At 44.2% G+C, this 12,448-nt stretch overlaps 2 protein-coding genes across 6 annotated transcripts in view; one reads left to right on the top strand and one right to left on the bottom strand.

The window, feature by feature from the left end:
* The window catches only part of PPP1R42 (protein phosphatase 1 regulatory subunit 42), a 75,097-nt gene that overhangs the window by 52,978 nt on the left and 9,671 nt on the right, over positions 1 to 12,448 (top strand). For 4 of the 5 annotated variants that reach the window (XM_050941162.1, XM_050941165.1, XM_050941164.1 and 1 more), the window contains exon 9: positions 7,710 to 8,074. The exons of the other annotated variant lie outside the window; for it this stretch is intronic. In XM_050941162.1, the coding sequence (XP_050797119.1) occupies positions 7,710 to 7,782 (73 nt within the window). In that variant the 3' untranslated portion in view covers positions 7,783 to 8,074. Of the gene's footprint in view, positions 1 to 7,709; positions 8,075 to 12,448 lie in introns of those variants that run through there. 5 annotated transcript variants of the gene reach the window in all.
* Positions 1,536 to 3,095, bottom strand: LOC127045345 (uncharacterized). The gene is made up of 2 exons (XM_050941381.1): positions 3,078 to 3,095; positions 1,536 to 2,309 (listed from the first exon to the last, which is right to left on the bottom strand). Exons 1-2 carry the CDS (start codon positions 3,091 to 3,093, stop codon positions 1,708 to 1,710), a joined length of 618 nt encoding a protein of 205 aa, XP_050797338.1. The 5' UTR covers positions 3,094 to 3,095; the 3' UTR covers positions 1,536 to 1,707.

Raw genomic sequence — 12,448 nt, 5'->3', positions numbered from 1 at the left:
TAGGCACATTAATTCAGCGGTGTGCATCCATGGTCCGAGGCTAGCGTCGATTTCTGGAGCGTTGCACTGTGGGTAGCTATCCCATAGTTCCCGCAGTCTCCCCTGCCCCTTGGAATTCTGGGTTGAGATCCCAGTGCCTGATGGGGCAAAAATCATTGTCGCGGGTGGTTCTGGGTACAGCCTCACCCCTCCCTCCCTGAAAGCAGCAAACAACCGTTTTGCACCTTTTTTCCTGGGTGAACTGTGCAGACACCATAGCACGGCAAGCATGGACCCTGCTCAGATCAATACTGCAATCATGGACATTGTAAACACCTTGCGCATTCTCGTGCAGTCTATGCTGAACTGGGACCTGCAAAGCCAGGCGAGGAAGAGGAGGCGGCTACCGCAGTGCGGCGACGAAAGTGATGAGGACATGGACACAGAATTCTCTCAAACCGCGGGCTCCTGCGCTTTGGAGATCCTGCTGGTAATGGGGCAGGTTCTAGCTACTGAATGCTGATTTTGGGCCTGGGAAACAAGCACAGACTGGTGGGACCGCATAGTTTTGCAGGTGTGGGACGATTCACAGTGGCTGCAAAACTTTCGCATGCATAAAGGCACTTTCATGGAACCTTGTGACTTGCTTTCCCCTGCCCTGAAACACCATAATACCAAGATGAGAGCAGCCCTCACAGTTGAGATGCGAGTGGCAATAGCCTTCTGGAAGCTTGCAACGCCAGACAGCTACCAGTCAGTCGGGAATCAATCTGGAGTGGGCAAATCTACTGTGGGGGCTGCTGTGATGCAAGTAGCCAAAGCAATCATTAAGCTGCTGCTACGAAAGGTTGTGACTCTGGGAAACGTGCAGGTCATAGTGGATGGCTTTGCTGCAATGGGATTCCCTAACTGGGGAGGGGGGCAATAGATGGAACCCATATCCCTATCTTGGCACTGGAGCACCAGGGCACCCAGTACATAAACTGCAAGGGGTACTTTTCAATGGTGCTGCAAGCACTGGTGGATCACAAGGGACGTTTCAGCAACATCCACGTGGGATGGCCAGGAAGGGTTCATGACGCTCACGTCTTCAGGAACACTACTCTGTTTAAACGGCTGCAGCAAGGGAATTACTTCCCAAACCAGAAAATAACAGTTGGGGATGTTGAAATGCCTGTAGTTATCCTGGGGGACCCAGCCTACCCCTTGATGCCATGGCTCATGCAGCCATACACCGGCAGCCTGGACAGTAGTCAGGAGCTGTTCAACTACAGGCCGAGCAAGTGCAGAATGGTGGTAGAATGTGCATTTGGCCGTTTAAAGGCGCGCTGGCGCACATTACTGACTCGTTCAGACCTCAGTCAAACCAATGTCCCCTTTGTTATTGCTGCTTGCTGTGTGCTCCACAATCTCTGTGAGAGTAAGGGGGAGACCTTTATGGCGGGGTGGGAGGCTGAGGCAAATCACCTGGCCGCTGATTACGCGCAGCCAGACACCAGGGCGATTAAAAGAGCACACCAGGAAGTGGTGCGCATCAGAGAACTTTGAGAACGAGTTTCATCATGGGCTAGGGTATGGTGTAACTGTTGTGTTTGTTTCCCCTTGATGACTCCCCCCTTGATTGACTCATTCCCTGTAAGCAACCCACCCTCCCCCTTTGATTACAGCTTGCTTAAGGAAATAAAGTCACTATCGTTTAAAAATCATGTATTCTTTATTAAAAAGTCATTATAAAAAGAGGAAGAGAAATGACAAGGTATCCTGGGTGTGGTTTGGGAGGAGGATAGGAGGGAAGGAAAAGGCTACTAAAAACATTTCAATGTAATGACAGCCTTTTGGTTGGGCTATCCACGGGGTGGAGTGGGCAGGTGCTCGAAGCCTTCCCCCACGCGTCCTTACACGTCTGGGTGAGGAAGATATGGAACATGGTGAGTGGTGAGGGTGGTTACACAGGGGCTGCAGTGGCACTCTGTGACCCCGCTGCTCTTCCTGAAGCTCCACCAGACATTGGAGGATGTCAGTTTGATCACGCAGCAGCCCCAGCATTGCATCCCACCACCGCTGATCTTCCTGCCTACACCTCTGATCTTCCTGCCGCCACCTCTCATCTCGAGCATCTCTCCTATCCTCACGTTGGTCCCTCCTGTCCTCATGTTCACTGGCATCTTTTCTGTAATTTGATGCCATGTCCTTCCACTCATTCAGATGAGCTCTTTCATTGCAGGTCACTTCCATGATTTCCAAGAACATTTCATCTCGTGTCTTCTTTTTCCTCCGCCTTATCTGAGACAGCCTTCGGGATGGAGTAAGGAGACTTGAAAAATGTGCAGCTGCATGAAGGAGGGAAAAAAGGGAGAGAAGTATTTAAAAAGATACATTTTACAGAACAATGGTTATACTCTTTCACGGTGAACAACACTATTCACCTTACATAGCACATGTGATTTCACTACAAAGTTGCATGGCTGGTATCATGGCTGGTATCATGGAAGATCGCTGCTAATCATCCCCCTTCCCACCCCACCACCAGGTGGCTGGTAGCAGGGAAGATCCCTGATAGCCAAACACGAAAAAGCTCAGCGCTATTCCCCTTCCCCCGCTTGGGTACGTGCAAGGAAGGATTTCTTTTAAGCAACAGGCAAACAGCCCAGTAGGAATAGCCATCTCTGTCCCCTTACTTAAATTCCTGAATTTCATCCAGGTTACCATGAACGATATCACTCCCCTGAGGATAACACAGCGAGATAAAGAACAGATGTTTCTTGAATGCCAGCAATCACCGGGACCGTATGCAGCTATGCTTTGTCATGCAATGATACCCGATTACTTGCTACATGCATGGCGTGGTAAAGTGTCCTACCACGGTGGACGGAATAAGGCTGCCTTGCCCAGAAACCTTCTGCAAAGGCTTTTGGAGTACCTCCAGGAGCGCTTCATGGAGATGACCCTGGAGGATTTCCGCTCCATCCCCAGACACGTTAACAAACTTTTCCAATAACTGTACTGGCCACGAATGCATCCCAAGTCCTCAGGGCAAATCAATCATTAAAAAACGCTTGCTTTTAAACCTTGTTTTATATTTACAAAGGTACACTCACCAGAGGTCGCTTCCATGGCTTCACTGTCTGAGCTAGTGGCTTGGGAGGGCTGGGAGGGTAATTCCGTCTCGGTGAGAAAAAGCTCCTGGCTGTTGGGGCTAATGGAGTGCTGCGTGCTCTCTGCAAGCTCGTCCTCCTCTTCCTCCTCGTCATCTTCCCCATCCACAGAATCCTCAGCCATGGCTGAGATTACCACCCCCACCTCGGAATCCACAGATGGGTGGGGTAGTGGTGGCGGACTCCCCACCCTCTAGAATTGCATGCAGCTCAGCGTAGAAGCGGCATGTTTTCGGCCCTGCCCCGGACCTTCCATTTGCTTCTTTGGTTTTCTGGTAGGCTTGTCTGAGCTCCTTAACTTTCACTCTGCACTGCACTGAGTCCCTGGTGTGGCCTTTCTCCATCATAGCCTTGGAAATTTTTTCAAATATTTTTTCATTTCGTCTTTTGGAACGTAGTTCTGTTAGCACAGAATCCTCTCCCCATATAGCGATCAGATCCAGTTCCTCCCGTGCGGTCCATGCTGGAGCTCTTTTTTGATTCTCAAGAGACTGCATTGTTACCTGTGCTGATGAGCTCTGCGTGGTCACCTGTGCTGATCAGAGCTCCACGCTGGCCAAACAGGAAATGAAATTCAAAAGTTCGCGGGGCTTTTCCTGTATACCTGGCCAGTGAATCAGAGTTGAGATTGCTGTACAGAGCGGTCACAGTGGTGCACTGTGGGATACCACCCAGAGGCCAATACCGTCGATTTGCGGCCACACTAACCCTAATCGGATATGGTAATACCGATTTTAGTGCTACTCCTGTCATTGGGGAGGAGTACAGAAACCGATTTAAAGAGCCCTTTATATCGATATAAAGGGCCCAGTTGTGTGATGGATACAGCGTTAAATTGGTTTAACGCTGCTAAAATCGGTTTAAACGCGTAGTGTAGACCAGGCCTGGGTGCCTAGATGAACACCAGCAGGACCGTGGACAGCTCACTGCAGAGATCACCAGACAGAGCCCAGCTCAGGGAAGGCTGCTAAAGACCGGGTGCCTGGCTTGCTGGATAAAATAGCAGCAGGACCATGAAAAGGTCAGTACAGGCAGGCTGAGCCCGGGGAACTCAGCACAGAACCTGGACAGACCTGAGGAGGGTACTGAGATGGGCCCTGCTCATCTGGTTGCTGACTGAGCTCAGAGAGGACTGCTGACAAGGACACCAGCTGAGGGTATTGAGATGGGCCCTGCCGGGATGGTTGAAGAAGGCAGTGCCTCTGGGTAGAAGTCTAAGAGGTATGGTCCTATACCAGAGCCAAGATAAGAACTTGGACTGTATACCCCAGAACTGGAGACAGTGCATGTGGCTTCGCCAGAGGGCTGAGTCATTGAAGACCTGCTAAGAGAACTATCAGCTGAGGCAGTGCTTGCAAGAGGGGGGTACCACGCCAATATAAGAACTAAAACCAAACGCAGGCTCACACCCAACCAACCAAAGTGGGCTGCCCATAAGAGGCAGGTGCCATCCTGAAAAGCCTGTGATTGCAAGTGTATTGGCCAGAGAAAAGGGGATGCTCATGAGAGGTGAGTGTTGACCCCATTAGAGCAAGGAATATATAAAACCCTGTTTCTCCAAACGCAGGAGTAACCGAAACCAAAAGGAAATTGTTTCTTTGCTTACAGACCCAAGCCTCTTGAGCCAGCACCAGATTAGAAGCCCCTTCTCTAGCTTCTTCAAAGGCAGAGGCACAATTGGGGGGGTTCAGGCCCCCCTTAGCCCCTCACCAGAGCTGGAAATTTGGTCCAGCTGCCCCTCCAAATTTGAATGGTGTTGCAATTTCATATGCCTAGTTACCCCCAACCTTTGAAGTCCTTGTGGCACCCAGGACACTGGGCACTCGCAGACCCCATGGAGAAGCAGAGTAGAGGGGCACCAGGAATCCTCAGTCCCCAGAAAGATGTGAGGATTGGATCTGGGCTTTTGATGGTTCCTGGGGAAGCAGAAATGTGGAAGGATGATGTGGTTTGATGCTCCCAGAACCATCTAGCCCCTGGTGGGGATGGTTCTTTTCAGCTTGATTGCCTCTCTGGATAAGAACTTGGGGCTGGATGTGGGGCAGGGAGACCAAGAGGCTGGATGTGGGTGGGGAAAAGCTTGAAGCAGTGTGTGTGTGGGAGAGTGCAGGGCTGGGTGTGGGGCAGTGGTAGGGTCCCCCCCCAGAATGGCATGCAGCTCATCATAGAAGCAGCATGTCTGGGGCTCTGACCCGGAGCAGCCGTTTGCCTCTTTGGTTTTTTGGTAGGCTTGCCTAAGAATCTTAATTTTCACATGGCACTGGTTGCTGTTGCAGCTTCTATCTATCATGCCCTTGGAGATTTTTTTCCAAATATTTTGGCATTTCATCTTTTGGAACAGAGTTCTGGTAGCACGGATTAATCTCCTCAAACAGTGATCAGATCCAGTACCTCCTGTTCGGTCCATGCTGGAGCTCTTTTGCGATTCTGGGACTGCATGGGCACCTGTGCTGATCAGCTTGCCGTGCTGGCCAAACAGGAAACGAAATTCAAAAGTTCCCGGGGCTTTTGCTGTGTACCTGGCTAGTGCATCTGAGTTGAAAGTGCTGTCCAGAGCGGTCACAATGGAGCACTCTGGGATAGCTCCCGGAAGCCAATACCGTCGAATTGCGTCCACGCTACCCCAAATTCAACCCGACGATGTCAATTTCAGTGCTAATCCCTTCATTGGGGAGGAGTACAGAAATCGATTTTAAGAGCCCTTCAAGTCAACAAAAATGGCTTTGTTGTGTGGATTGGTGCAGGGTTAAATCGATCTAATGCTGCTAAATTCGACCTAAACTCGTAGTGTAGACCAGGGCTATGAGTGGGATCCACATGTACAAATACTCAAAAAAACGATACTTGACTGGCAATAACAGCCCTTATGCTAAATGTTTTATCACTGTGGATCCCACGCACTGCCTTCCGTTCCTGCTTTTTTTGAGTTTTCCTTAAACTGAGATTCTAAACTAGTGAGGGAACTGAGCTCTCGCTGCGGGTGCTCTATTGTTTATGCCATTGGTTGTGGGGAGGTGAGGACGTGGAGGATGCAGGTGTGTCTCAACCAGACACTGCTATTCAGAGATTCTGATCTTGTGCATAGATATCTAAAATAGGATCCACATGGACAAAACATCTTGAAGAACCATAGTTACTGTATGATAAGTAACAGCTTTTCTGTAAAATGTTTCTAGAGTATGTGATTGGACATGTCCATTAACAAATTGTGTGTGTGTGTGTGTGTGTATTGGAATTTGATCCAGCTGAGTGCATATTTCAATGAACCCCATGGCTTGTTTCTAGAATGTAATATAAATTTATTTTAACAATGAGTAAGAATTGTATAGCTGTAAAGTGCTCTGAGTTCAGATGCAGTAAAATGTTTTTTATAAAAGTAAGTTTAAAATACTGTCAGCTTCTGAGCACACCATGTGTTGTCCTTCAAGCTCTGATCTTTGGTGACATTGCTGCTTCAATTTTCTGATGCAGCAGGCTGCATTAGCAAGGGAGATAAGCGTCTGCACTGAGACAGCTCTTCAGTGCTTGTGCCCTGGTGCACCCAGGAGTTGAGGTACCAGTGCCATGGGTAGCTGAGTGGCTCTGTGCCAAGGCATTGGTTCTTGAAGGGCGACCAGGCAACAGCATCAGGCAAATTACTTGTCTGCACTGAGGCATCAACACTTGAACTCTCCATAATACTGCTTTAACCATCCCTACAATACACCAGCATGCATGTACATGCACAAAATTCAGTTCTGCAATCTCTACATAAAACTTAGTACCAAATTTATATCAGTCACTAACAAAATTCATTGACATGAGTTTTCCTAAACATTACTGAAAAATAGGTCTTGCAGCTATTTTTAATCTGATAGTATAATCTCACTTAGATACATGGATACAAAACTATGCACAGAACTTTGTATAATCCAATTATGAAAGCTACACCAATCCTGTAACACATGATAAAATAACCAATAAATGTAGTCAGAGTTTAGGGTTGCTTATTGGTTGGTCAGGCTGATGGTACATATATGTGAGCTATCAGTATTAGAAGGGAGGTAGTCTGTGATTCAGAAGGGGAACTGATCAAATACGTTTCAGAAAAGGTTTTGAATGACGTTTATTTCCTTGCTTTTTTGTTTTGCCTTGGTAAGTTCTGCAGTTCAGCACAGTGGTCTCAAAACTTTTTTGATCACACATCCCCACCAAAAAAAAGCCACTCGGACTCCTTGCTGAACTGCCGAGGGAGGGGGAAAAAAAAAGTGGCGCTGCTCCAGCGGTGCTCCTCTTGCCACGCACCCCGAAGGATCCTCGTGCGCACCCCCGGAGGTGCGTGCACCCCACTCTGGAGCCCACTGGTTTATCAAGCTTAACTCAGAGTTAAAGAAATTTTTTGTAGGGGATTGATATATAAGTGCACATCAGCACATGGGTGTGGGTGGGCGGGCAGGCGTGTGTGAGAGAGAGAGAGAGAGAGAGAGAGACATTCAGGGACAATGAATGGTAAATGTTAAACGTGATTGTGACCAACACATTTGGCTTAGAAAAAATTTGACTGTGCTTAACAGTATGTTTTTATTTTGGTAACAGTCACCTGACCTTGAAAGACTCTCAGACTTCACTGCCAATAAAAGATCTATTGGAACCTCATCTTCTCAGGTAGATACCCCTGTAACCAGAGACTGCAGAGACAACTACATCTTTCTGTTCACTTAATTCTCAACCGAATTTATTGCAACATCATAATTACAGTATATCAGAGCCAATGATGAAATGATCCAAGCAAGAGCCTAATATTTTAATTCAAAAAACACTAAAGAATATTTTGTACAAAAAGATTTTCCTTTTTTGCTCACATAGGAGAGTGTGACCACTATTTTGCATAATATGTGTGGATGCATTAATTTATGCTTATTTTATGGTAACATCTTCTGAAATAAAAGGCTTTCAGTTTGGTGATAGTTTCATTTATATGAGAGAAATGTTATAACTGCCAATTATACAGCTTTTGCTTCCATTAAAATCTGAAAATTATTAATGGGTTTTTAAATACAAATTTACATGGATAATCTTGACAAATATCAGTCTGTTTTTGAACTTATATTTTTGGGAAATATTTGCCAAGATGTTTGTGCTGAGGCAACTCAATTATGGTGATTCCAGTCAATCTGCTTTCAAGCCTGGGCACAGTACAGAAACTGAAGTAGTTGCATTGATTGACCTCCTGGCAATAAATGAAGACCAAGTGTCCATGCTGATTTTTCTTAGATCTATCAGCAGCCTCTGAGAACGCTGATCCTAACGTTTTGTGTAAATGATTGTGGTCCTAAACAACCTGGTTAAGACTGCTCGGAGGGGCTCCCTCTTCTAAGGAAAAAAAAAAAGAGTCAGAGCTGGGCAATTGTTCATCTTGCCTTAGGACTTCCTCTCGTGTGAAGTACCACAGGATTCCATCTTATCACCCCTCTTGCTCAATGTGAGGCCACTAAGAGTATGTCTACACTGCAATTAAAAACCCACGGCTCTGTGTCAGCTGACTCAGGCTCATGGGGCAGGGGTTCAGGGGCTATTTAATGGCAGTGAGACATTTGGGCTCAAGCTGGAGGTGCATCCTAGAGCTTGGGCTCTAGCCCAAGTCCAAAAGTTTACACTGCCATTAAACAGACTCTTAGCTCAAGCCCCATGAGCCCAAGACAGCTGACACGGGCCAGCTGTGGTTGTCTGATTGCAGGGGAGACTTACCCTGAGAGTGTGAGTGAAGAGCTATGGGCTATTGTGACTTTGATATGCCATTGACATTTAGGTCTACATTTCATTTGGTCTGACCTGACTTATGTAGTTGAGGTTTTTACTCACTAGGGAAGCAATCAGAAGAAATGGCAGAGATTATATCAGCCCTCTGATTGAGCAAGTTTGTTATTCAGGTTTGCAGTATGAGGGTTCTATTAAATATTAGCATCTCCAGGACACCCAAGTTACAGCTGAGGCCAAGACTGGTTTTTTTCACCCATGCTCACAAAGGAGAGCATTATGTTCTCTTTTGGATGCTGACCTCTCTTCAGATATTAGTGCCTTTGTCATCTCAAGATTAGACAGCTACAGTATGTGCTACATTAATACATTAAGTAAAGCTGTTGATTAATCGCAGTTAACTCACACAATTAACTGAAAAAAGTTAATTGTGATTTTAAAAAATTAATTGTGATTAATCACTGTTAAACAATAGAATACCAATAGAAATGTATTAAATATTTTTGGATGTTTAGCCACATTTTCAAATATATTGATTTCAATTACACCACAGAATACAAAGTGTACAGTGCTCACTTTGCATTATTATTTTATACAAATATTTGCACTGTAAAAATGATAAAAGAAATAGTTTTTTTCAGTTCACCTCATAGAAGTACTGTAGTGCAATCTCTTTATCGTGAAAGTGCAACTTACAAATGTAGATTTTTTTTGTTACATAACTGCACTCAAAAATAAAACAATGTACAAATTTAGAGCCTACAAGTCCACTCAGTCCTACTTCTTATTCAGCCAATTGCTAAGACAGACAAGTTTGTTTATATTTTCAGGAGATAATGCTGCCCGCTTCTTATTTACAGTGTCACCTGAAAGTGAGAACAGGCGTCGGTCTGCACTGTTTTGGATCGTTATCAAGCAGAACCCGTCATCAGCATAGAAGCATGTCCTATGGAATGGTGGTTGCAGATGAAGAGACATACAACTCTTCAGTGCATCTGGCATGTAAATATCTTGCAACACCAGCTACAACAGTGCCATGCGAACGTCTGTTCTCACTTTCCAGTGACATTGTAAACAAGAAGCAGGCAACATTATCTCCTGAAAATATAAACAAACTTGTTTGAGTGACTGGCTGAACAAGAAGTAGGACTGAATGGACTTGTAGGCTCTAAAGTTTTATATTGTTTTATTTTTGATTGCAGATTTTTTTGTATATAATTCTACATTTGTAAGTTCAACTTTAATAATAAAAATGCCTTACAGTACTTGTATGAGGTGAATTGAAAAATACTATTTCTTTTGTTTTTTACAGCACAAATATTTGTAATAAAAATAAATATAAAGCAAGCGCTGTACACTTTGTGTTCTGTGTTGTAACTGAAATAAATATATTTTAAAATGTAGAAAACAGACAAAAATATTTAAATGGTATCCTACTATTGTTTAACTGTGCAATTAATTACAATTAATTTTTTTAAACTCTTGACAGCCCAAATTTTAAGACCAATCGAACCTGTAAGAATGTGGCTGTTTATTAAAGAGCAGAGCTTCACATCAAGAGAATGTAATAACACCAGTGCTCTGTAATATGCACTGGTGGCCTGCTAGTTTTCTGGATGCAATTTAGAGAGTTGCTTTTGTCTGATAAAGTCCTAAATGGTCTGGAATCTGGCTGCTCGAAAGCCTGCTCTCTCCGTGTATGATACTTGTGCAGTTATTATCAGTAGAGGTGCTCATGCTAACAGCCCTGTCTCTCAAAAGGGAAGGGAGCTAGTAGCAGGGTTTTGTTGAGAGGAGTCTTCAACTCTAATAATTGCTTCCTCTTGGGTATTTACAGAGCCCTAAGTTGTTGATGCTGAGGACGTATGCCAAGGCCTAACTATTTGGGGGGTACTTTTGGTGAGAGGAATGGAGTAGCTGGAAAGGGTGGAACTATTAGATTTCTGATCCATCCTATTGGTTAATTTATATTGTTGGGATTAGTGTGGTAATCATCATTATATACTAATTTTAGTTTGGGTACTTTATCTGGTCAAGCACCTAGAGCTTCTCATTAGGTGCCTTTTAGTAGTCTGAATAAATAAATTAAAGCACCTTTCATCCAAGAATCTCAAAAAAATTTCAAGGTTGGGGAAACTGAGGCACAGGTAGTAATGGCCACTGAAATAAAACAGATTTCCTGATTCAGTCTCCTGCTCTAGCCATTATATCACATTAAGACCAAATCTTGCCCCCTTACTCAAGCAAAATTCTCACTGAAATCAAGTGGAAGTTCTGTCTAAGTAAGGAGTTCAGTATCTGATCACAGATTGCACAGACGTGTGTGGTTTGTTTTATCTCTTGCCATTTGCCTTTCATCAAAAGAAATTTACATGTTTCTGAACAACCAACTTAGCTTATTTCTATATCATTTAAGAATGGAGTTAAATGCCTACATTGAGGGGAGAATGGACCCAAAAGTAAGGCATTAATGCAGAGTCGTGTTCTCATTATGAACCTGCTAGTGCTCCTGTTAAAATCAATGGGTAATATGTGAGGATGATACAAAAATTTGAAGGTATATGTATATGTCTGAAATCACACATTTGTAAATGCTATTAGTTTTGGGTCACTGAAGCCAACATTTACTGGAGTATGACACTTCTATTTTTAACTGTCTTTCGCCATGATACTCAGGTCAAGGGAGACAAAACTGTATAAAAGAAGAAAGTTGCTTCTTGTATAAAGAGCATCCCAAAGAAAAATGTCAATACTGTTGGGGAGTGGGCCTAATTGACAACAGCTGGATTACTGACTCAGTGCAACACGTTAGCAAGTCATGCCCTGACCTCTGTAGCAGGATGTTATTTGGAGGAAGTCTTTTTCACCCTTGTACTCACCCTGCCCTCCCTCCCGCCAAAAAAGTGACAGTTTTAAGGGTTTGAGTGTTTTTTGCATTTGGGCATCCAATATGAGCTGGCTAGCATTTGATTTTTTTCAGAGGTACTGCTCACCTGCAGCTCTCATTAAAGACAACTTGAATTGTGGGCACTCAGCCAGCACCTATAGATGGAGGCACTAGTTACAGATGTCATTGATTTTAAGGCCAGAAAGAACCATTATGATCATCTAGTCTGACCTCTTGCACAACACAGGCCATAGAATTTCACCCAGGGATTCCTGCAGCTCGCCAAGCAACTTGTGATTGAACTAGAGCATATCATTTAGAAAGACACTCGTGAATTAGTGAACAGCTTTTAAAATGTTGACCTAAGTGACTTGTCATGCAGAATAACAGTGTGTGTGGATGATACAAAATGAAAATACTGTGTGCTCTCTACCACTCTCTAGATCTTTCAAGAAACTTTAATATTCTGCTTCTACAACACAGACACAAAATATAGCTTTTGATGGAATAAATTTTCCTCATAAACATCTTAGATGCTTTTTGAAATTTGCAATTCTGTAAAAATTAAAAACAAACAAAATGTTAAGTTTTGGGTTTTGCCTGCTTTTTTGGCAGTTATCTTACATATGGTGATAAAAAATTGGGAAAAACGAACAGTGAATTTGCCTACCCTTTTTTGTGAATCGCCTTA

This window comes from Gopherus flavomarginatus, chromosome 2 (genome assembly GCF_025201925.1).
Source record: "Gopherus flavomarginatus isolate rGopFla2 chromosome 2, rGopFla2.mat.asm, whole genome shotgun sequence".
Classification (NCBI taxonomy): domain Eukaryota; kingdom Metazoa; phylum Chordata; order Testudines; family Testudinidae; genus Gopherus; species Gopherus flavomarginatus.
This window is presented reverse-complemented; position numbering and strand designations above follow the sequence as displayed.